General features: G+C 39.4%; 1 protein-coding gene and 1 long non-coding RNA gene across 2 annotated transcripts in view; one reads left to right on the plus strand and one right to left on the minus strand.

The window, feature by feature from the left end:
- The first annotated feature begins 5,156 nt into the window (after positions 1–5,156).
- HSPA4L (heat shock protein family A (Hsp70) member 4 like) overlaps positions 5,157–25,848 on the plus strand; it is a 32,444-nt gene continuing 11,752 nt past the window's right edge. Inside the window, exons 1-13 of the mRNA XM_070949120.1 lie at positions 5,157–5,407; positions 7,964–8,021; positions 8,342–8,482; positions 8,922–9,044; positions 10,322–10,421; positions 11,327–11,460; positions 12,201–12,445; positions 12,529–12,605; positions 15,369–15,520; positions 15,939–16,045; positions 19,944–20,077; positions 21,258–21,454; positions 24,088–24,186. Of these exons, the coding sequence (XP_070805221.1) occupies positions 5,301–5,407; positions 7,964–8,021; positions 8,342–8,482; positions 8,922–9,044; positions 10,322–10,421; positions 11,327–11,460; positions 12,201–12,445; positions 12,529–12,605; positions 15,369–15,520; positions 15,939–16,045; positions 19,944–20,077; positions 21,258–21,454; positions 24,088–24,186 (1,674 nt within the window). The 5' untranslated portion in view covers positions 5,157–5,300. The remainder of the gene's footprint in view (positions 5,408–7,963; positions 8,022–8,341; positions 8,483–8,921; positions 9,045–10,321; positions 10,422–11,326; positions 11,461–12,200; positions 12,446–12,528; positions 12,606–15,368; positions 15,521–15,938; positions 16,046–19,943; positions 20,078–21,257; positions 21,455–24,087; positions 24,187–25,848) is intronic.
- Positions 14,543–25,848, minus strand: part of LOC139320685 (uncharacterized) — a 30,311-nt gene continuing 19,005 nt past the window's right edge. The window contains exon 3 of the long non-coding RNA XR_011600718.1: positions 14,543–14,823. This is a non-coding gene — a long non-coding RNA (uncharacterized lncRNA). The remainder of the gene's footprint in view (positions 14,824–25,848) is intronic.

Consider the following 25,848-nt stretch of genomic DNA (forward strand, 5'->3'; position numbering starts at 1 on the left):
TCATTTAGGAAGAGGCAACATTTCTTCTGATGGTGAATATATTATGCACAATTGAATAAGCTATCCAGACAATGTAGATTTAACTGAATATGAAAATATTGCAGACTTGAACTGGGAATACAAAGAATTAGCAATTTAAGTAAATCAGAAGTTGGATTCAAAGTCAAATGCAGGTTGTCCTCAAATTACAACAATTGGGAGCAGAATTTCTGTTCCTAAGTGAGGCAGATGTTTAAGTGAGTCACACTTTTTTTTTGCCACATTTGTTAAGTGAATCATATAGTTCAAGTTCAAGAACATGGAGGCATAACCTCAAACTGACAGGAGGGAAGTTCAAAAGTAATATTAGAAAGTATTGCTTCACAGAAAGAGTAGTGGAAGCTTGGAACCTACTTCCAGCAGAGATACTGGGTCAATCATCAGTAACTGAGTTTAAACATGTTTGGGATAAACCAGGGGTGAAATGCTACAGTTTGGACGGGTTCAGGCGAACTAGTAGCGGACATTGGAGCTGGTTTGCTGAACCGGTAGCGACTGCTGGCTGGCCATGCCCCCAAACCGGTCCGCAGCCTGCAGTCCTGCTATGCTACCCTGTCTTCCACGTGGCCTTCCCAGCATCCCCATGGCCAGCTTGCAAAGGCAGGCAAGTGGAAGGCCACGTGGAAGGCAGGCAAGCATGGCAGGGCTGTGGTGAAGGGAGCTAGCAGTCTACTTCCCCGCAGCCCTACCATGCTTGCCTGCCTTCCACGCTGCCTTCCCGGCGGTCCCCCATGCCCACTTGCCTTCTGAGGTCGGTGTCCAGCTAACCCTTGCCCTTGGGGGAGACGCAGCGGCTGCACTGGCACTGAGAGGGGTGGTGGTGCCGGGGAGCAGTGGGTTTAACAAAAAGGGACCAGACATGGCAGTGGCAGACGAATAAAGAAGGGGAGGGGGAGCCCAGCGACAATCCGGGTCTCTTAGAGCCTTTTTATTCTCCTGCTCCAAAAACTCCCCACAATACCTTTGCCCAAAACACCTCTCACATCTTTTGGAAGCGATTGGGGGAGCGGGAGGGGGGGTAGAGCACCTAGCAAAGGCCAGGAAGACCCATCTGCCCCTCCCTACCTCCTCCCCCTCTTTCTCCTGTTTGGCTGGCAAGAAACTGGGCATGAACAGCTGCTGCTGTGCTATTCTACCTCCTCTGCAAAACTGTTCTGTGCACCACTTGCCTCCAGCACCCCGATGCAACGCCAGTGGCTTGTGCTGGGCAGCCCATGGCGCTTGCAAGGCTGAGATACTGCCCATGCAAGGGCAGGAAATGCAGCCATCACACCAAGCAGCCCTCCTCTTCTCCGCTAGCTTCGAGGCAGGGCACGGCTCAGAGCGGCAAGAAGGAAGGCAAGACGATCGTGACTTTCTCCTCCTCCTCCTTGCAGGGTTCATTGAGTTCATTTAGCAAGCTCGCCCATGGTTTGCAACTTTGCATGGCCTTTGGGGTTTTTGTGCAGCAAGCCCCGCTCTTTCTCCTCCTCCTCTGCAGCTCTAACATGGGTTTTTAATTCATGAGGAAGAAAGAGAACCCTAACCCATCCCACCCAAGGACCAGTCTTTTGAGTGGGAGACAGTTGCTTTCTGCTGGCCCGGCAGCCCTTGGGGGAGACACAACTGTTACTGGGGCTGAGACGGGCGGTGCTGCTGGCACTAAGAGACTGCTCACTTTCTTCCTTCTCACTCAGTTATTGCTGGAACCAAGACTGCTGCTCCACTGGGGTTTGCATGGGCAGCCCCAGGAAGGCGGGCACATGTAAGGCCAATACTGGCGGTGGGGAAGGGAGACCTGCTGCACTTGGCTGAAGAGCCATCTCAGGGGAACATGGCAAGGTTTGCTCGCCTTTTGGGCCTGGTGCTCCTGGCTCCCACGGACCTTTCGGCGAATGCCGCCCGCTTGCCTTCCCCTCTGCCTCGGGTCCCGCTGCCTGCATCCAGCCCATGATGCACTGCTTCTGGGCCGGGCCGCCTGCCCTCCCGGAGCACTTTCTTCCTTCTCCTGCATCAGCCACTGCTCAGACCAGGTGTGTGTGTGTGTGAGAGAGAGAGAGAGAGAGAAAGAGAGAGGAAAGAAAGAAAGAAAGAAAGAAAAAGAAAGAAAGAGAAAGGAAGAGAGAAAGAAAGAAAAGAGGAAGGGAGGGAGAGACAAAGAAAAAAAGGAGAAAGAAATAGGAAGGAAGGAAGGGGGAGAGAGAGAGAAAGAAGAGGAAGAAACTCAAAGTGTTGGCTTCAGAAGGGCAGAATGTGCTTCAGAAAGTGCAATTCCTGGCTCTAACAGTGAGTGATGTCAAGTTGCCCACGCCCACCCAGTCACATGACCACCAAGCCATGACCACCCAGTCACATGACCACCAAGTCTCTCATAGAACCAGTAGCAAAAATTTTTAGATTTCACCACTGGGATAAACACGTGAATCATTCAACAAAGATTAAAAATAAATAAGTAATAAAATCAAAATAAATAATTAGACAGAAAACAAAAACAGAAAAACAAACTCAAAGGATAGACTTGATGTACCACTGGGTCTTTTTCTGCCATCAGTTTTCTGTTTCAATTGTTGGAAGAAATGTCCATCTGGGTTAGGTTCCAAGTGGGGAGAAAGACACTGGAAACATGGGGGCTGTTTGGAAAGATGGTTTAATGGTGGGCAGGACCACGTGGGTTTTTTGGGTCCTGGGCAAATGAGCACATGGGTGAGAGAGAGAGATTTATACCCTCTCTTGGGCCCCGCCTTAGAGCTTTCTGTTCCTGCGTAAGGGCAGGTATCCTGATTGGTTGTCGGACTCCCATGGTGCCATGCAGGAATAACTTTGTAGGTTGTCTTGAGTCCCAGGCTTGGTTGAATCTTGCTGGATTGATGATGTAATGAAGAGGATTGTGTTCCGAAAGGGTGTTAGGCAATTCCTATTATGGTTTAATGGCTTTGTCCTGGTTTGGATCTTGAGTGAGGGCTAATCCTATCATGTCCTGAGGATGAAAGTCTTTTGTTTTGTAGATAGGTTGGCCCAGCCTTTCTGGGGCTATTGATAAAGGTGAGGGTTGCTTTCCAAGAGCATGTTTCTCCTTTTCTCATCCAGGGAGGTATAATATTCTGCCTTTTTAATATTTCCTATAATATTTCATTCTTCTAGGAGAGGGGTGGGTGCTAACGTCCTACACTATAAATGGGAGTTGGTTGCCAAGTGCCCAAATTGTGATCATGTAAGCAAGTGGGGGTAATAATCAACTTTGAGGATGGGTCATGTCATTTTTTCCAAGGCTGTTGCAACTTCAAATCATCATTAAATGAATGTTGTGAGTCAAAGACTATCTGTATACAAAAAGAATTCCCATTTAAGAAAAATATTTAGTGCAAAGTATCAAAAAAAATAGAAACTGAAATGCACTACAGACAGTTGTGGGTTATCAGCAAAGTCACAGCCTTCTGCCTGTCCCCTTTATTTGCTGATGGGAAAAGATGGCTGATGGGAGAATATTGTATTTTTGTACAATAATTTGCACCAATTACAGAGTTGCACCAATTGTGGAAACCTAGGGTACACATTAAAATACTGCAAGCCATGGTATTCCCTATGACACTCTATGGAAGCGAAAGTTGAACTTAGAAGAAGCAGGATAGTGAGAGCATTGATATCTTTGAAATATGATGTTGGAGAAAACTCCTGAGAATATTGAGGCAGCCCAAAGAAGTCCCAATGGATTATCAAAGAAATAAATCCAGAATTCTCGCTTCAGGCATACCTCAACATAAATTATTTTATTTTAGACACAGTATATAAAGACCTACTTGCCTAGAGGCTATAATGCTGAGAAAGGTGGAAGGAAAGAGAAGACAACCAAGCAGAAAATAGATTGACTCTGTTATAACTGAAAAAATCTATTTATGTAGTGTTGGAAGAAACATCCTTCTAGGTTCTGCTCCAAGTGGGGAAAAAGACACTGGAAACATGGAGACTGCTTGGAAAGATGGTTTAATGGTGGACAGGATCACATGGCTTGAGTTCCTGAACAGAAAAGGGGCAGATACAGTAAATCCTCGGGTTTTTATGCTCTCTCTGGCTCTGCATTTCTTGGGGCCCCAAAAGAGTATCCTGATTGGTTGTCAGACTCCCAGGGGGTTGGGGTCTTAGCTAGCCTTGCTGTCTGATGGTCACATGTGCTTCCCAGGTCACATGTGGTGAGTTTCTGCTGCTATTGTGTAGAGGGCTAATCCTATCTTTGTTGGATCTTTGGCAATTCCTACTATGGCTCTGCCTGAAGGAGTCAGATCTTTGTTATGTAGAATAGACTGGCCCAGGCCTTAATGGCCCATTGACAAAGGGGGGGGCAGGAAGGTGGGAGCTGCTTTGTCTGTAAAATATGCTTCTCCATTTCTCATCCAGGGAAATATAATATTCAGCCTTTTTCATATTTCCTAAAATTTTTCACTCTTCCAGAAAGGGGTGGGTGCCAACTTCCTACAGTAGTCACTAAGAATTGATATCAACTTGATGGTACATAATTATCTGTCAGAGTAAATATCCTGTACTCATGTCTTGTATATGCTCATCATTTATAATATAAGATAATCAATTGTCCCATTGTACTGTTTTTATTGTTATATTTTTTTTATTCTTTTGAGTGTGAGCCACCCAAAGTTTGGTTTTAAGATAAGCAGCTATTCAAATCTTTAAATAAAAACAAATAAATATCCCAATTATTTATATTTTTATTTCTTATTCTGACACGTGTCTTCTTCATCTTCTTTCATGGTCTATTTATTCTTTCGGTGTTGATTTCATATTTCCTGGGTTCTATTCAATCCGGGAATTGGAGACGTAAAATACAAAGGAAGTAAAATGGTAATAATTTTTGGCTATATAACTGCAAGCTGCCCGTAATCGTATTCCGTGCTTCTTCCGCTTTGGGCCTCTGTGACAACGTCGTTCCGGACCCTGGCCCTTAGAGGGCGTCCTAGACAAGCCTCTTTCGCACTCTCCTCACCAGGATTCCAGATCTTTCTCGAACTCCTGGAGGCTACCCGAGGACGCGCGGAAACTGCCGAAGCCCAAGTCGGAATTTCGCGGTGTCCTCGTCTGGCAATCAGCCGCGCCTGCGCAGATGAGAGAAAGTGCCGGTTGGCGGTTGTTGCTCCGCAGTGACAGAACGAGCGAGCGAGCGAGCCTACTCGCCGAGGTGCCGTCTCCCCGCCGCGAGCACTGTCCCGCCAGGGCCCGCCGCGGTAACGCGGAGGGAGGGGTGAGGAAGAAAGCGGACCGCACCCGCCGCAGTCATGTCTGTGGTGGGCATCGACCTGGGCTTTCAGAACTGCTACATCGCGGTGGCGCGGAGGGGCGGCATCGAGACCATCGCCAATGAGTACAGCGACCGCTGCACCCCGTGAGTCTTAGCCTTCCAACCGGGTTTTGGGCAACAGCCTCCGCTCCGGAGAGATTAACGGCGGCTCGTGATCTTTCCGTTGGCTCCTTTCCCGGCAGCCTCCGCCTCATGAAACCTTTTAAGGAGCTCCCACCCTCCCCCCTTACCGGTGCTACTCTGCCTACCTGCAAATTACGAGGTTGGCAAGGGCCGGTTAGAATTACAAGCCTGCCTGCCTGCCTGCCTCTCTCTCTCTCTCTCTCTCTCTCGATTGTGAGCTGTTATCATAGTTTACAAACCCATAGTAGGTGGGTTCACACGACATCCTAAATCGTGGCTCATTGTCATGTATAAACTTGGACGCTGCTATGTATCAGCATGGAGCACGCATCCTGAACTGTGGTAGTTCGGTGTTGTCAAATTATCCGTTTCTCAGCTTAGCTGGGTGTATTTGACCTCCAACTCATTCTTGAACTGGTCCTGCTGGATAAGACCAATAGGTTTATAACTGCCAAATGTGGAAGATCGCTAGATTGAGATAAAACTAACTTTTCCAGAAGTGTCTTGATCAGCCTTACTTAGAAAGGCTTGGAATTTTCCTGGCACTGTTTTTCACACAAAACGTGTGTTCTAGTGCTGAATTTTTGTTCTTAACAGTGCTGACCTTTTCCAGATATCTTAAAATTCCAACTTCCAGAATCCCGTTCTTGAATCAAATAGTGTTTTGGAGGCTTTGGATTAGAGAAATAGGATTTATCTCTTTTCCAGAAAGATTTTTCTTCTTTTCACTTTAATTGTTATATTGTTATTGTTGTTATTTTTAAGTGTTATTTTGTTCTTCTGGTCTCATTTCTCATCTGATTACTTTTTTAAAAAATGAGAATTGCACATCTAAACATTGTAGCTCTGTTAAAAACTATGATTTGATATTTAAAAGAACCTATTGTGAAGATCATGACATCTACTATCCCACATTATTTTTTACTTTTGTCCATTGCCATTTTTCATCCATCCATCACAATAGCATTGAAACAGAAGCATTTTTAAGTTTTTGCAAATAATTCCATGATTTAACATTTCTTTCTGAACCTCAAAATAATTGTCTCTCTTCAGTTAAAAATATTATAGCTGAGGGCAATTCAGGTCACAGTAATATGTACCATTTTTGCATATTCAACCTTACATGAGAGGATATATAGGGTAAAAGAAGTTGGCCAGTATTTCATCTTTACTGTTTTGTAGCATTCTTTCCTTTTGCCTGACATGTTACTTCTTGTTCTATTGCCTCTCTTAACTATCAGGCGTGGAGGGTGGTACCTGGAAAGAGATGATGTGTACATGATTGTAGAGTATTGCAGAAGTAGGTGGAACTTGTTCACTCTTCCCTGTTTCCATGGGTTACAACCAGGAGTTGTAAATAGGTATTATCTCTTTGTAGATTTAGCAGAATCGAAAATTTATATAATCAAAAGCACCCAATTATTTGTTGCATGTTCTTTGTTCCTTTGAAAAACAATATTTGTCATTGCAAACATTCCACCTATTATTTTCTTTAAATGTAGCAAAAACTGATAATGAATTGATTATACAAAAACATGAATATGTGTGGGAGTGAGAGTGAATGAATGTATTTATGTATCTGTTGGATCAGGCCAAAATTCATCTTGTTCTATGTATTCCCAAAATCAGAAACAGGACTTCAAACTCTTTTGCTTAGCCTTACTCTTTACTACTAGGAAGGGGCTATTTTGCTATATCTGGAGGTTGATAGCTATTTTATGCTCCTGGAATTTACAGTGTTGTATAAAAAAATAAGAATTTAACTTGTGGCTTTGAACTTTAGGATCTTGGATAATTTGCAAACATTTTAAAATTCAATAATTTATGGTTACCCTTAAATCTAGTTCAGTTAAAATGTTTATTTTACAACGACCCAGATTGTTGGGGTCAATGTGCTGACTCTGTAAACTGCTTAGAGAGGGCTGTAAAGTACTATGAAGTGGTATATAAATCTAAGTCAGGGGTGTCAAACTCGTGTTGTCATGCATGATGTATCATTTTTTGTCTTTTTTACTTTTTGTCACCGGGGGTGGGCGTGGCCAGCACGTGACGCATCCGGGCTGCGGGCCACGAGTTTGACACCCCTGGTCTAAGTGCTATTGCTACTTATCAATTATTTACATTGCTGATTCTCAAACAAATCCTTGAAAATTCTACTTTTGTATTGTCATTTTTGATTGTCTGAAGGTCAAAATATATTGATGAGATTAGATTTGCCTCTGAAAGGGGGCTGCTTATGATTCGTGGTTTGGTTATTTGCTCTGTGGAATCAGGTTAGCTTCTTCCTTTACCATCACTACTTTCCATTATATTTGTTTTATATTGATTGTTTTGAATCAAGCTGAACTTCTGTAGACGAACTTCCTAGACTAGATCACATTACTGAAATTTATATACATCTATGTTTAGTGTTGCATACTTATTTTTTCTGTTTTCAGATTGATGAATCTTTCACAGCCCTATAGATAACAATTTGATTTCTTCATGCACATATATAGAGTATCTGTTGTTTTTCAGAGCTTGTATATCTTTGGGATCCAAAGCCCGGACTATTGGAAATGCAGCAAAAAGCCAGGTAAACATAAGTTTATAATTATTTTAAAAGTTATCATTTTATTCAGCAGAAATTTTTAATTTTTTTAAAGAAAATTTATTCACAAAACTCTTTTTAAATCAAAAGCATTGATAGTATTACCACCAGTGGACACTATGAATTTAGGTATTTATGTCTTGCATAAAATAAAATCTTATTACAGAACTAAGGAATTATAAATGCATAATAAGAATGGAATATTGTTTTTACTAATAAATTAATAAAACTATTGAAAAACTGTTAAGATGAAAGGAACTTTAATATGAACATGCAAAATTAATACCTTAATACTATTTTGACAGATTATCACAAATATTAAGAATACATTACATGGATTTAAAAAGCTGCATGGGAGAGCATTTAATGATCCCTTTATAAAATCCGAGAAAGAGAAACTGCCATATGAGCTTCAGAAATTACCTAATGGGAGTGTAGGAGTGAAGGTGAGCATAGAACTTTCTCTTATGATGCCTGTTGTCAGAATACAAGAACAATAAATTTTAAGATCTGGTCTTTCTAATGCAGCGTTCCCCAACCTTTCCAGCTTTGCAGACTGGCAAGGGGGGAGAGGGAATAGTTACATGCGAGTTGTAGGTGAACGCATGGATGCAGGCTCCATTTGTGCGAACGGCAGGCTCATGCACTCGCCACTCGCACAAATGGAGCTGTGCAGATACACACACTCGCCCATGCAAGTGGAGCTGCTCACATGCCACCTGGTAGTGGGCAGTGGCCTGAGGGTTGGGGACCTCTATCTCACTAAATAGAGTTTGCTGGAAATAATAATAAAATGAGTGTGACGCATCCGGGCTTTTATAACATGAGTGCCTACTATGTATTGTAGTTTGTTATTAATTTATCTGGGTGTTTTTTAAACTCTAGGTACGTTATTTGGATGAAGAGAGATTATTTGCTATTGAACAAGTTACTGGTATGCTATTAGTTAAGCTTAAGGAGACATCAGAAAGTACACTTAAAAAGCCTGTAGCAGATTGTGTCATTTCCGTAAGTTTTTATAATGATATACTTATAAAGTAATAATGTCATATAATATTTGGAATGATTAGATTATAATATGTTCCTGGAAATACAGCTGTGTTTATTTGATTTGGTTTGTTTGCCGCTTGTCTTGTGACTTTGGGCAATTATAACATTAAACTATAAGCTAATAAAGTTTTGTTTTCTAAATATTCTTTTCTGATTTCTCAATTACTGATAATGAAATGTGTAAAGAGTAAGCAGTTGTATATATAGTAGACACTTGATAAGCTGAAGTCTGCCCAAATTCAGACATATAGATTTAGGATGTTCATCACATCCTGAAAATTGGTTGCTTTGAGGCAAAGTAAATCATTCACATTGTCACCTCCCTCTCATTGTTTTGTGGCCAGCACATGAAACATTGTTGATATTATTTTGCAAGAAACCCAATTACCAAATAATACATTAGGTTTTGTACCTAAGTTGCTTAATTAGTTATTAGCTTACATTTGTTGCAGGTAGAAGACTTGCTCCAGGCATTACAGGTAGTCCTCAACTCATAACATTTTATTTAGTGACCATTCAAAGTTACAATGGCACTGAAAAAAACTGTCTTATGACCATTTTTCACATTTACAACCATTGCAGCATCCCCATGGTCACATGATCAAAATTCATATATTTGGCAACTGACTCATATTTATGATGGTTGCAGTATCCCAGGCTCACATGATCATCTTTTTCAACTTTCTGACACACAAAGTCAATGGGAAAGCCAAACTAACTTGACAACTACAGTAATTCACTTAATAACTGGCAAGAAAGGTTGAAAAATGAGGCAAAATTCACTCAACAAATCTCTGACTTAGAACTAGAAATGCTGGCCTCAATTGTGGTCGTAAGTCAAGAACTATCCATATATGTACAGCGCTATTCATGAAGCCTTCATTATTGAAATGTAGACTGCTACTCAGCTCCCTTTCTCTTCCCAACCTGGCATTTTGTGGAAAAGCAAAAGTTGAAAATAAGAAATATGTACAGTCAAAATATATGTCTTTCTGCAGCATTGAGATCTAATTTGATTTAGTGCCTCATAGAGCAATAAAATTATTCCAAACTAATCCATTGGAAATATGTGTAATCTATACATTTTAATTAGCCTATTAATACTGAAACGGATTAATTAGCACAAATATATTTAAATTGCATATTTCAGGATTATAATTTAAGTTTTTGTAATGGCATAAGCCACCTGTAGAAAGATGAATATGGTGAAATTAATAGAAAACATTTTTCCACAGATCCCAAGCTTTTTTACTGATGCCGAGAGAAGGTCTGTTATAGCAGCAGTGCAAGTGGCCGGTTTAAATTGCTTGAGACTAATGAATGAAACTACGGCAGGTAAATTTATGTTTTACTTGTGATATATTGCAGTTTTGCAAATCAGAGACAAAGTATATAACATAACAAACTAACAAGATTATACAGTATACAACCAAATTCTGGGGTATCTTACAAGTAAACTATCCTCCAGTATAAGTGATTTCTACTAAAATAAGTATTGTTGTTTCCTCACCATTTTTATAAAGAAGGACTGCAAGTGAGAAAGTTTTTAAGTTTCATAAGTAAGGCAAATTCTTCAAATTATGTCATTTTTAACTAAGTAATTTCAATGAGTTGTAATGAATATCATTAGAACATAAGTAAGAGAAATTAGCGTTCTGGAGTAGCTTTTAATTTTGACAGTATTAAAAAAAATGGCATTTTGAATATTTAGGAGCAGCCTTCAGATGTGAATTTAGCAAATGTGGATTGCCAAGCACAAGAGTAAAGGACTGGCAGGAAAAAATTTTTAAACCCTTTCCCTTAAAAAAAATGGTTAAGTCAAAGTTTCAAAATATTTTAAAATTATCAAACAATATTGTTTCCCTAAAACTAATTGATTTATTTTAGAAAATACTTATATACACAGTGGTAAATTACCAAGATATATGAAACTCTGTTCCATCTTGAAATATTTCAGTGTCCCCATTCCATTTTTTTCCAAGCATATGAAATTTCAGTAAATCTGATTGGTTTGTTATGTTCCAAAAGTAGTTAGAATAATAGTTTTGCACATAACTAGTTATAGTGCAACCAGTGTTTTGAAGCTAATTGTTTCTGATGTTAGAAGAATTTATTAAAAACCCTGCAAAAAGTATGCTTTCTTTATTTTACTTAGTTTATTTTCTTTGGTTTTTCATAATTCTATAAGTTATTTTTAAAGCTTTTCTACTTCATAGAATTTACTCTGTACATTCTTGCAGTTGCTTTAGCCTATGGAATTTATAAACAAGATCTACCAGCCCCAGAAGAGAGACCAAGGAATGTAGTTTTTGTAGACATGGGACATTCTGCCTACCAGATTTCTGTCTGTGCTTTTAACAAAGGAAAATTGAAGGTAAATTATTGAAGCAACATATAAAACAGGATAAAAAATAAGTTCAATCAGAAAATAAATAATATGAGCAATATTATATTATTATTTTACAGGAAAAAAGCCTGTAATAATATTTGCCTCACAGCTGTGCTTTGAATGTTTTATGATATAAATAATAATAATAATAATAATAATAATAATAATAATAGCAGCCACTCAGTATTTGTGATACATCTTTAAATGTTCAGTTGACTGAGTTTCATATTTAATGAATAAAATAATAATAATAACACAATTAGAAAAAAAATAACAAAATACCATGATCTGCAAATCGAAGTTGAGCGAGTGTGGAGGAAGAAATCAATGGTTGTATCAATAGTAATAGGAATCCTTGGTGCAATACCCAAAGGGTTGCCTAGGTACATGGAAATTTTGAATTTATCAGCCCTGAATATTCTGACTTTGCAAAAAACCACCTTACTCGGAACTGCCTATATACACAGACCCTACCTTAATAATCTTAGTTCCTTGGTTAGGACTTGAACTGTTAAGTTTTTATCAGACTCAGACTGTCAATTGATTTGAAGATTAAATCTTAAATAATAGTAATAATGAAGATGAGAATAAGGATGTAATGCCAGCAGAGTTATACATTGCATTATTTTTGCATGGACACTGCATTAGACTTCTATTTGCATTATCTAACCACAAGTTTTTTTTCTTGCTTGCTTTTATGTTCCTTATTGTACTTAATTTCATAGGTACTTGCTACTACATTTGATCCCTTTTTGGGTGGTAGAAACTTTGATGATGCGTTGGTAGATTATTTCTGTGAAGAGTTCAGGATGAAATATAAACTTAATGTTAAGGACAATGGTCGAGCATTGCTGCGGTTATACCAGGAATGTGAAAAACTGAAGAAGCTGATGAGTGCAAATACTTCTGATCTTCCAGTAAACATAGAATGCTTTATGAATGACGTTGATGTCTCTAGCAAAATGAACAGGTATCATATTCATTGTATAAAGTGGGAATTATGAGATAACCATTTATATGCCTGAAATATTTAATATTCTTTTCTCAAAATAGGGCTCAGTTTGAACAACTGTGTGCATCTCTTCTGGCCAGAGTAGAACCTCCTTTGAGAGCAGTGATGGAACAAGCTAGTAAGTAAATGCTGCAACAGCTTATTTTGGATGCTTATATTTAATATAAAGGTCATGCATATCACATTGAATATTCTTTATTTAATGTCTATGGAAATTGAAAATATAATTTTACAAAATTGGGTATATGTGATTCTATCAAGTACAGAAAAGATGCTAAGAAGATGAGGGAAGAAAATAATTACCTAGATCAAGGGTGTCAAATAAAAGGCCCATGGGCCGGATGCAGCCCACAATGTGGTTGGATCCAGCCCACGGGGCTGTCCTGGAAAATGTAAGGGGCTGGCCCATGTTGCCTTGGCCAGGTCTACCCGTGTTGCCTCAGCCCTGTTTACCCGCATCACTTTGGCCTGGTCTACCCAATGCGAAGAGGAAACATTGGGCCAGCGTGGCTTCGGCCTGGTCTACCGAGTACAAAGAGAAAACATGCCAGCAGTTTGGGAAGTGGCGTCAAGCTGGCCACGCTCAGTGAGTGGCATCAAGCTGGCCAGACCCATTCAGTCGGCCATGCCTACCTGGCCCAGAAGTCACCCACAGCCCTGATGCGGCCCTTAATGAAATTGAGTTTGACACCCCTGATATAAATAGAAAAATGGCATCCAGCACAATAGGTAAGAAAGCAAATGAGAAGAAAAACATGCAAAGTATGACTTCTAGAATTTTTTATCCCCTAATAGTTTTGTTCTGTACCATGTGACAAAAAGGAAGGAAGGGTTCTGAGTTTGCAGGAGTTGGTAATATGCTGAGCAGCTCTAAATTGCCTCTTCCCTAAGGAATGCATTTGGGGGAATTTTGTGGATTTTTTTTTTATGCTGCTGTTCCTTGTCTGATCCAGTCTATTTTGAACTTGATCTTTCTCTTGTTCAGTTCTTCAGTTCTTTGATCCTGTTCTACTTAGTTTCTAGACTGTTGTCATGCTAATGGACAGTCAGACGGACAGAGTCCTAACCCATGTACATAATTGTGTTTGAATACTCTGTTGGTTTGGAAAGAGAAGAAAATGTGCTGGAAAGAAAATTTGGTAGAAGATTGGGAAAGGAGAGCTAGATTGTACACATACAGATTCAGATCTAACATTGAATAAGCAACCAAAATCATGAGTCTCAAGAAGAATGTCTTAGAATTAAGTAACAGGTCCTGAGGATTCATAGACTTTGTATAGATCAGGATGGTATAGTCAAGTAACTGGCACAAATGTACAGTAGAAGATGAAAACAATCAAAAAGGGGGTGGGGGGGGGAAACTACCTTATATTTTATACTTGTGAAAAGTCACTAGTTCGCTATAGTTCATTTGTTGAGTGGGAGTTCTCACTATTTAGACATCACTTTGAAATATTGTACCATGCACCAGCAGAGCAGAGTGTGCTGAACTTAATTTCTGGTTATATTGTATAAGTTCAGTATAGGACCGTGATGGCAAATCTGTGGCATGCGTAGCCATATCGGAAGTTCCACCGGACATTGGCAAACGGGCTATTTCTGGCCTCTGGGAGGGCCTCCGGGAGGGTGGGAAAGACCATTTTCACTCTCCCCAGACTCCTAGAAAGGCTCTGGAAGCTGGGGAGAGCAAAAAACGGGCCTACCATGCCATCGGGTGCCAGGAGCATGGGGAGGGTCATGCGCACATGCGTGGGGCGCATAGAATTATGGATGTGGGCGCATGCGCGACTTCCCCCCCACTCCTGGTACGTGATGGCAAAAAGGTTAGCCATCACTGGTATAAGACATCTGTGTATCCAGCCTCCAGATGGCCCCAAAGCTCATTTAAGGTTCTGATGGTTCTTACTTCCACTGATAATGGTTTATGTGTACAGAATCTGAATGAAGACAAGCATTTTATCATACTTTCATTTTTTTTCTATTCCAATAGTAATAGAAGTAGAAATCAGGGTAGAGCAAAATAAATAAAGTTTGCGTTAAAATGCTGCAGTGTGAAATGCTTCTTTTTTAGGATTCTAGTTTCTTTATAGTCTTCATTTTGCTCAAACAGCCATTGAGCATTTCATGTCCATTGAACAAATTTTTCTTTTGTAGAACTGTTTTGAGGCCCTGTCCAGGAATTGCTTTATTTTTGTTAAAATATGCCCATTTCTACAGAAGTTGGTGTTCTCATAAACCTCCTTAGACTTTGCTTCTACTGGATATCAGTTTTGGTTTTGGAAACATGAACATTTGCAATTGGAAAATCAGAAATCCTAAGAACTTAGGGTCTGTAGCTGAAAAACAAAAGTTAGTATTAGAGAAAGATTATTCAATATATCTGCTTACCTTACTTTTATAGTTGTCCCTTTAGAGAGCCAAGAAAAGCATATAAATAATTTTTGGGAGTCTTTTTGTCTTTGTTTTTTAATGAAACTGAACAGATTAAACAGCCTTTTGCCAGCTGCTAAAACTCACTGCCAATTACATTATACCGTATTTATTTTTGTTATTATCTATTTATGTATTCACTTCTGCTAGGTTCTGGAACCAGCAGATAGCTTCCTATGTTATATGTCGCATTAATTTCCCATTGTTATTTTGGCATGCTTATTTAATACTTAGATTTAGAGCCCTATTACCTATAAGAATGGTAAGTACATTTTTGAAACAGAATTTCCACAAGTATTCAGTAGGTTTTAATTTTAACAGAAGAGACATGCCAATATATAATAGAGAAACTGCTTCCTTTCTTGCAGTCTCTCTATCAAATGAATCCATTCCTTTTAAAACTGATTATATTTTTCATCCATAAAAAAAAAATTTCTCGTTTGTCTCCTAGAACTACAGCGTGAAGATATTTACAGTGTAGAAATAGTAGGAGGAGCAACTCGTATTCCAGCTGTGAAGGAACAGATTTGTAATTTTTTCTGTAAAGAGATAAGTACCACATTAAATGCAGATGAAGCTGTTGCAAGGGGTTGTGCATTACAGGTGTGTTAAACTGTTTTTCTTTTCAGTATAGCAACTTAAATTTCTTGGCCTTGCAAATTTATCAAAAAAAGCATGCTATAATTACATTAATCTTCACATTAAGGAGTTGAAGGTAACAAGCTATTTAACCAATTTAACATAAATTAAATTATATATATTTTTAATTAATCATTTTGACTAATCCTGAATCTGTTCTCTGAAACAGCTGAGCTCTGTTTGTGAGCAATGTCACATGTCTTGTATGATTTTTCTGGTCACAGAAAAAAGTTACTAGTCATCTCCAAGAACATAGATTTTGCTACCACAATTTTTCTTAGGTTTTATAATTGTGAAGTTAAAATGTAGTTGACTAGTACCTCATAAATAAAATAAATGTGTACCAGACACATGTCTGAGTGATACTCCATTTCTTTTCTAGTGTGCAATTCTGTCCCCAGCATTTAAAGTTCGTGAATTTTCCATCACAGATGTTGTTCCTTACTCAATTACTCTGAGGTGGCAATCATCTTATGAGGAAGGAACAGGGTAAGAGTTTTGAGATTTAAAAATATGAAAGAACTAAGTAGATAGTATATCTATAAACAAAAGTAGGTTAGATTTGCCATTTGTTAACTTTGTACAGGTATTATTTAGATGAATTATAAACAAGTCCACTGATTTAAATATGAAAAACTATTACATAATTTCTTTATCTTGTAAAGAAATACAATTCTTCATGTTTTTATTTTCCTTGGAGAACAGAGCCCCACAATCCTTTTGCTATTCACATTATAGTAAGCCGCCTTCTCATTTTCCTTTTAGTGAACATTTCCACAATTTATTTAGGCAAAGACAAGGCATTCTCAACTCATCTTTCCTATGAATATGACATTCATGCTCATTAGGGATGAGAAGGCAATATTACTACTGAGCATTGGGATAGAATAATTTTGAAGCTTAACATAACTCTGTTCTTCTAAGTACTCAGATACTTACATGTGAAAAGGAAAGTACACCCTCTTTGACAAAGTTTTATGGTGTTACGTATCAGGACATAGTAAAAATCATCTGGTCCTTTCTATAGTTGCAAGAAAAAGTATGTGAACCCCTTGTGATTACGTGGAGTTTTGCATGAATTGGTCATAAAATGTGCTCTGAACTTCATCACAACAATAGAAAAGCACAGTCTGCTTAAAATAATACTACACAAACATTAGATGTTGCCATGGTTTAATTGAACATAACATCTAAACATTCACAGTGCAGGGAGGAAAAAGTATGTGAACCTTTGGACTTAATAACTGGTTGACCCTCCTTTGGCAGCAATAACCTCAACCAAACATTTCCTGTAGTTGCAGATCAGACCTGCACAACGATCTGGAGTAATTTTGGACCACCCCTCTTCACAAAACTGTTTTAGTGTAGCAATATTCTTGGGATGTCTGGTGTGAATCGCTCTCTTAAGGTCATGCCACAGCATTTCAATCGGGTTGAGGTCAGGACTCTGACTGGGCCACTCCAGAAGGCGTATTCTGTGCTGTTGAAGCCATTTTTTTTGTTGAATTACTTGTATGCTTTGGGTCATTGTCCTGTTGCATCACCCATCCTCTGCAGAGCTTCAGTTGGCGGACAGATGGTCATACGTTTTCCTGCAAAATGTCTTGATAAACTCTGGAATTCATTTTCCCATCAATGACAACAATCCGTCCAGGCCCTGAGGCAGCAAAGCAGCCCCAAACCATGATGCTCCCTCCGCCATGTTTTACAGTGGGGATGAGGTTTTGATGTTGGTGTGCTGTGCCTTTTTTTCTCCACACATAGTGTTGTGTGTTCTTCCCAAACAACTCAATTTTGGTTTCATCTGTCCACAGTATATTTTGTCAGTAGTGCTGTGGAACATCCAGGTGCTCTTTTGCAAACTTCAAACGTGTTGCAATATTTTTTTTGGACAGCAATGGCTTCCTCCGTGGTGTCCTCCCATGTACTCCATTCTTGTTTAATGTTTTCCTTATTGTAGATGTGTCAACAAAAATGTTAGCATGTGCCAGAGATTTCTGTAGGTCTTTAGCTGACACTCTAGGATTCTTCTTTACCTCATGAAGCATTCTGCGCTGTGCTCTTGCAGTCATTTTTACAGGACGACTACGTCTAGGGAGAGTAGCAACAGTGCTAAACTTTCTCCATTTGTAGAAAGTCTGTCTTACCATGGACACATGAACATCAAGGCTTTTGGAGATACTTTTGTAACCCTTTCCAGCTTCATGCAAGTCAACAATTCTTGATCGTAGTCTTCTGAGAGCTCTTCTGCGAGGCATGGTTCACATCTGACACTGCTTCTTGAAACTAGTAAACCCAAACAGGTGTGTGTTTCTAAAGGGCAGGACAGCTGTCAGCAACACATCCAATATCATCACACTGATTGGAGTCAAGGTTGGCTCACTCCTGGCTCCAATTAGCTCTTGGAGAAGTCATTAGGCTAGGGGCTCACATACTTTTTCCTCCCTGCACTGTGAATGTTTACATGTTATGTTCAATTAAACCATGGCAACATCTAATGTTTGTGTAGTATTATTTTAAGCAGACTGTGCTTTTCTATTGTTGTGACTTAGATGAAGTTCAGAGCACATTTTATGACCAATTCATGCAAAACTCCACGTAATCCCAAGGGGTCCATATATTTTTTCTTGCAACTGTAGTTCTTAAGAATAGGTAATGCAAGCTCAGATGAACAACAACCCATGACATATTACACCATATCATTTATTTTACAAAAAGAAAGCAAAAATGGAGAAGCCATGCGTGAAAAACTTAAGTAAACCTTAGGATTCAATAGTTTGCAGAACCACTTTTAGCAGCATTACTTTGAAAGTAATGGTTTTCTGTATGACTTTCTCAGTCTCTCACATAGTTGCAGAGGGATTTTGGTCCACTCTTCTTTACAACATTGCTTCAGTTTAACAAGCTGAAATCATCACTTCACGACCACTGTGCTTGATGGTTGATATGAGATGTGCTGATATGCTGTGTTTGGTTTTCACCAAACATGGCACTGTGCATTATGGCCAGACATCTCTTTAGTCTTGTTTGTCCAAAGGACAATGTTTCAGAAGTCTTATAATCTGTTCAGATGCAACTCTGCAAATCTAAGCCATGCTGCCATGTTCTTTTTAGAGAGAAGAGGCTTTCTCCTGGCAATTCTTCCAAACAAACCATACTTCCTTAGGCTTTTTTAAAAAATTGTATTGTCATGAATGCTCAATGCTTAATAGGCTAACTGAGGCTTGTAGAGTCTGAGGTGTAACTCTTGGATTTTTTGCAATTTTCTGAGCATTATACACTCTAACCTTGGAGTAAATTTGCTGGGATGTCTGCCCCTGGGAAGATTGGCAACTGTCTTGAATGCTTTCCACTTATGAATAATCTTTTTATTATGTCCTGATATGTAAAACCATAGAACTCAAAGAGGGTGTATTTTCTTTTTCACATGACTGTACTTGATTCTGATTTTCTGCTGGGCTTGAGAGTCAATTCAGTGTTAAGTGCAATTTAAAAAACAAATCCCCCCAAGGCACTTAATTACATTGAAAAGAGAAAGGCAGTTCCTTTGCTGCTTTTAAGGTCATGACAGTCTAGTTAATTTGTTTTTTTTTTTAAATGCCTTTGCTTCCAGAAAAAAAAAAAACTTCCAATACATTTATCTTGTACTTCAAAGTAGCTTAGCCAATCTTACATGCTATGCATATTGGGAAAACAGATTGTCTTCTGTCTCAAGCAACAGAATATCTTGACCTAATCCTGCTGATTTCATCTTTTCTGCTTTCATCCCCTTTCCTTCCTCTCCACTCAAGTAGTAAGGACTATAACTATACTACTCTTCCATCAATACTTCCCCTCTTTCTTCCTGACTATTCTAGAAATGCAAGGGAAATAAGGGAACATATTGGGTTTATCCTCATGTCATACTAACTCTGCTATGTACTTTGCTATCCAGTTTATGTAGTCTTGTTTGTCTTCAGTTCATTCTCAATGTACCTTCAGAAGCAATTTAAAGTTAAATTTAACTTTTTCAATTTAAAGTAGGGTTTATCTTAGGTTTTCTCTCTCCCCCCCCATCATGTGTAAGCGCATGTATGTGTGCGGCGGGTGTACACTGCTTGTTAATTGCAAAGACTTGTAAATGGAAGCCATTCTGTGGTTAATTTTTAAATGAGTTCCTCTCAACTTCCTATAGTGTTTGTCTAAGTATTAAGTTGTACATATCCTAGCTTGTTATCTTTAAAGAGGTTACAAATATAATGGAAGTAATCAATGGTTTTATGATTCAGTCTTTAATTCTCTGGCTTCAGATAATTAGTATCACAGAATACATTGTGACTACGTTCCTATTCTTCTCTATTTGTAGTTCTTTTTGAGTTTAAATTATAAACACACTTCTTTTCTATAGTGAATGTGAAGTCTTCAACAAAAATCATGCTTCTCCATTCTCAAAAGTTATTACTTTCCACAAAAAAGAGCCTTTTGAACTAGAAGCATTTTATACACATCCTCATGATGTTCCTTATCCTGATACAAGAATAGGTAAATATTTTTGTTACTTGCTGGGCATGACATCAAAAACCTTTTTAAAGATTTGCTTCAAATTATGAGAATCTAATAGATTTATAAAATAATTGTTTTAATTAGTAATGCCTTGTTTTCTGTGAACAATGCTTTTAGTTTTTTTGCTTTAATGTATTTTGTACTTTTCTGCATATGTCGCTTATTAATAACTAGGGTTTGCTATCACCAAGTGGCACAATCATATCAAGTCACACCTTACAAACACATTGCTTAGCAATATAAATTCTGGTCCCAATTACTATAATTAACTGAGGACTGCTTGTATTTTCTTTTTCTTAGTAGTTGTTGATTTTAGGTGTACAAAATATTTTGGATTCGGAGTATCCTATTATCCTATGTTTATATGTTCCTTATCTACCCTTTCTGGAGAAGGTTATAGAGAGATAAAAGGATGCTGTTGCATAGAGCACTGGAGGAAATGGATTATTTCTACTGTTTTCAATTAGATTTTAGTGCTGGGCCTGGTACTAAGTTTGTAATAAGTTCATCAAGGCTTTCTATACACCAAACAGTTATGGTTTGCTATTGTTCACTTCTATTTCTTCTTAATGGAAACAAATGTCTGGCATTTATTTATTTATTAAATTTCTATGCCCCTCCCTTCTTCCCAAGGTGACTCTAGGCAGCTTACAGTTATTCAACCATAGCTGTAGTAGCAACTTTTTGAGGAAGTTGTCCATCAAAGATCCATGTTTACAGGTATCCTCACCTTACAACCATAATTGGGACTGGAATTTTAGTCATTAAGTAGTGTGATTGTTAAGCAAGTCATCGTGTGAGCAGAACTGAATTTTTTACTATTTTTATCGCTGTGATTAAACAAATCACTGCAGTCATTAGGCAAATCATGTGGTCATTAAGTGATTCTGGCTTCCCCAGTTGGCTTTGTTTCTCAGAAGCTGGCTGGGAAGGTTACGATTATGTGACTGCAAGATGCTGAACCATTGTAAATGGAGCCAGTTGCTAAGTACCCAACTTGCAATCACGCAAACTGGAGGTGAGACCACAGTCTGAGGCATCATAACTTCAAACCATCATTAAAAACAATAAGTGATGTATAAGTTTATAAATGTTTTTGTAATTGTTTTCTATAAGTAAGTAAGCGTACTAATCGGTGACATATTTCTATGTTGTTTAGGCCATTTTGTTATTCAAAATGTTGGTCCCCAAAACGATGGTGATAATTCAAAAGTTAAAGTTAAAGTGCGAGTTAATATCCATGGAATCTTCAGTGTGGCTAATGCATCTGTAGTGGAGAAGCAAAATTTGGACAATGAGCCTAATGATATTCCAATGGACACAGAATTGTCATGTCATCAAAGCAAAGATGAACTGGTATGTAAAAACTATAAATAGAATTCTTAATTCTAAATTGTGATATGTATTGTGCTGATTAAATGCAGTGGTTTTTTTTTTACTTTTAATCTTTGTCATTAAGAATTTTTGTCTTGAAATTCCAGCTTGTTTCAGTAATTTAACTTTTTTCCAAACCTATGAAATTTTTTAATCCTAGTGCTTTCAATATTTTTTTCCTATCTCATATAAATTAACTTGCTTTCTATCTTTAACCTTTCTTATATCCCTTGCTTTTATAAACATACTTATTCACTCTTTCTCTGTACTAAGAAGATAGCAAAGATAGTCTAAATTTTGAGTTCTTTTTGAGTATACAGTAGGATATAAAAGATGGCAAGTGTAAAGATTTTCTAATAGCTGCATTAGTTATTAAAGTCTTAACATTTTGGGGAGTTTGAAGTAAATAAAACCCTGATTCAAAGCATATAGGACTACTCATAAAGCACATGTTGGCAACCTTGTAAAACAGCAGTGACTTTTCCTGGATCATTCTATTACTGTATCCTTTATGTTTTCCGCCCCTATAAAAATATAAATTATTTGGTACTTTACAATTACCGTATTTTCCAGCGTATAAGACGACTTTTTAACACATCAAAATCTTCTCAAAAGTCGGGGGTCTTATATGCCGGGGGTCCTTCTCCTGTAACCAGGCAGACCAGCTCGAAAGACTCTGACCAGCCTTAAATGGCTCTGGCAATCCAAGCTCTGACGATCCCAGCTTTGCCTGCTAATCAGGCAACTCAGCTGGGATGCCAGAGCCATGTAAAAGGAAAAAACTTTTTTCCTTTTACGTGGCTCTGCAAGCTCTGACGATCCCAGCTGAGTTGCCTGCTAATCAGGCAACTCAGCTGGGATCGCCAGAGCCCTGTAAAAGGAAAAAAGTTTTCCCCCTCCAGCTTGCTTACCTTAGCTGCTAATCGCAACGCTTGCCTTGCTTCGCTTGCCTGAATCCATTCCATCAGCAAGCCACTCCCTGCCTGCAATCAAGCAGGCAGGAGTTGTGGACTTCAACTCCCAGAATTCCTCAGCCAGCAAAACAAAGCTGGCTGAGGAATTCTGGGAGTTGAAGTCTACAAGTCTTAAAGTTGCCAAGGTTGGAGACCCCTGTTCTATTTGGTAAGTTTTTTTCCCCTTTGGGAGCTTTAAAAAAAATAGTTAATTGGGGTGTTTTTTAGTTGTTCTTTTTTAGACCTAGCCATTTAAAGTTTAGGAAGTTTTAAATTTAGTTTTCATATAAAAATAAAAATAGAATAAAATAATATTTGTGCAGCTTTCTGAGATTTAGTGTGTTTCTGTAGTGTTTCACTCTAACTACACAAACACACAAAATCTCACAAAGCTGTATGTGGAATTTTGTGTGTGTGAAGTGTGAAAGTTGTTTTTTTTTGGGCTTTTTGTGGCTGTGTGAGGTTCCTGCTTGTTGCAGGGGCCATTTTGGGTCTAGCACAGCTGCTTTTACATTGTGGGTGAGCCAGTTGATGTTTTTTAATTTTTATTTGGTGTGCGTTGGAAGAGGGGTAGACTTATACGGTGAGTATAGCCCAACCCTATATTTTAACAGGAAAAGTCGGGGGTCATCTTATACACCCAGTCGTCTTATACGCTGGAAAATACGGTATAGCAAAAATGCTTCAACTTCAGATGTTGACTAGCAATTGAGCATAATAGTGGTGCCTGTGTACATTAAAAAAATAAACTATTCAAAAATATTGGAATAATTTTTTGACTTAAATCCTAGAAACATAATATATGGCTTGGGGAAGGCTGAGTGGGATAGAGCCCATCAAGTGGCTTTTTGATTCACTGTTGTTGCAATACTGCCTGCAATACTGCATTCTAACCACTGCTTATTTTTGTAAGCCACCCAAAGTCACTGAGAGTGAAAATTGGGGGGGGGGGCAGATATAAATTTTCATAAATAAATAATGATCTTCTGCCTCAAGCTTGTGAATTCTTACAGTAATGAGGTGTTAATACTAGGGATTATTTTCAGCTTTCTATTGTTCTGCTTACTGTTTAAGACTTTACATTTCTTTTTCTAAGGTTCTTTTCCAAAAAACTCCATTATTTATAGAACATTTTAAAATGTTCTTTGTTGTAAATGCAATTACATTTTTTTTGAAGAGGGTTGTTTTACTTTTAATATCTGATTAGTATTGTAATTAGTAATACGATCTCAGTAATGTATAATTAGAATTGTATTATTAAGTAATTAGACTATTTCATAGCCACAATTATTTATCAGTCATGAACACTTCCTTACAGTAACCATGTTGAAGGAACTGAATAATCTTTTATTAGGAAGAAGGCAGTAACAAACTATTCCAAAAGTATTGGTAAAACAGCTGCATGGATTTGTCCATGAGATTGCCAGAAGTTATGACTGACTCAAAGGCACATGCATTGCCCTCCCCCCACAAAAAACCCTCAATATTTTTTTCTCTAAAAACCATGGAGGTAGGGGAATAGTGTATCTCAAGAACAAAATCCTTTTGTGAGGGAGATAGGTGGTTTCAAAATGTGATAAATGAATAAAAATAAAAATTAGTACCATTGCTTTTATTTGTATTTTAAAATAATTAAATAATTTCAAAACTTCTATTTTATAGGCTAAAATGCAGATTGATCAAGATGATGGTAATCAAAAGAGCCAAATAGAACAAAGTCAAACAGATGAAGAAACTGATCATATAGGTACTGAAGGAAAGGTATGTATGAAATTATGATAAAATCAGATTCTAATGTTAGGACTGTCTATCTTTTGATAGTGCTAGGAAACGTTTAAAAAATACTACCATGTTTCTCCAAAAACAGGACATGTCCCGAAAATAAAGCCAAGGCTGATTTTTGGGGTGGGCATAAATATACACCCTCCCCCGAAAATAAGCCCTAGTGAAGGGGTGGGCATGGCCAGCACAGGAGGCAGCTCTTCCCTTCCCCATCACCTGGATCAGCTGAACCAGCGAGGACTGTGCAACTTGGCCCAGATCTTCAGAGTAACTCCACAGCTGCCGGCCTCCTCCCCCTTTTCCTTCTGATCTTTCTTTACTTGGGATCGCAGCACAGACACACATTCCCAAAATGCTCCATCCAAAGCCTTCAGCCTTCCAATCCTGGAAGGGCCATCTGTGCTGTGATCCCAAAGAAAGAATGGTGTGTGTGTGAGAGAGAGAGAAAGAGACATCTGATCCAACCTCGGAGAGTTATCCAGGCTGGCAGAAATGTTCTTTCTATCCCCCCCCCCCTTACACAACACACAGAGGTCCCTCACCCACCCACCCACCCAAACTTCCCAAGGCAGCCACATCCCTTCACTAACCTGCTTTCCACCTCCGTTCTCCACCATCACATGCAGGGCAAGAAAAGTACTGTGGGATTTTTTTTTCTTCATGAAAAGTTGGAAGGTCTGAACTACTGGTTGTTATTTTTTTTACCATAGTCCAACAGACTGCGCGCAGGGGACAACGGAGCTGGAAAGCACGTTAGTGAAGTGATGTGGCTACCCTGAGGGGGGAAGGGGGAGGGTTTGCCAAGGGTGGCCTGGCTGAAGGGCCTTTCAGGTAAGCTAATGCGGGGCCTTGGGGCAGCTCCGCAGCCTCTGCCTTGCTTTGTCCTCCACCCACCCACCCACCCACCCACCCACCCCCATCTTGCTTCGTTCTTCTTTGCAATGTGCAGCCTCTCACAATAAGGAGAATTGCAGGCAATTCTCGTTACTGTGAGAGGCTGCACATTGCTTATGGGCACTGTGCAGTGTTGCATCTTCTGTAACATTGACAAAGGCAGGCCAGGGATGTGTGGGGAGGAGGCCACCCAGTAGAGCCCTGAAGGCAGAACTGGGGGTAAAGGGCTCCCGGCCTGCACCGTATGTAGGCGAGGCTGTGTGGAGATTGTGTGACATTTCTACAAAGCAGCGACCGGCCAGAAAAGGGCACGTCCTCCCTAAGTGAACAGGCTTGCTGCGGGAGCCTCGGGCCAGGGAGGCAGTGACCGAAAGTGGTGAGGCTCAGGATGGGTTCAGCTCGCTGCTGTTTGTACATGCCTCTTGGTTGGTTTATCTCGAGGGGTGGGGAGGCTGCGTGATCGGAGCGCTTGTGAGAGGGGCGGCTGAAGGGGCGGGTGGGCTAGGCGAAGCGCCGCGCTGGGCCTTTAAGTGGGGCGGGTCTTCAGGGAGGAGGAGGAAGAAGAGGAGGAAGCTGCCACTCCGCCCACCAAGGACAGCCTCCCTTCTCAGAAGAGGAGGATGGAGAGGGCTCAGTGTCCAGCGACCGGGAAAGGCTTGGACTCAGGAAGCTGTGCCCGCCCCAGCCAGCCGTGCGATACAGGCTCAGCCGTTCCTGCAGAGCGGGTACTTCCACCCGGTGCTTCGC

The sequence above is a fragment of the Pituophis catenifer genome, unplaced genomic scaffold (genome assembly GCF_029215685.1).
Source record: "Pituophis catenifer annectens isolate HBS135680 unplaced genomic scaffold, rPitCat1.0.hap2 SCAF_8, whole genome shotgun sequence".
NCBI lineage: Eukaryota > Metazoa > Chordata > Lepidosauria > Squamata > Colubridae > Pituophis > Pituophis catenifer.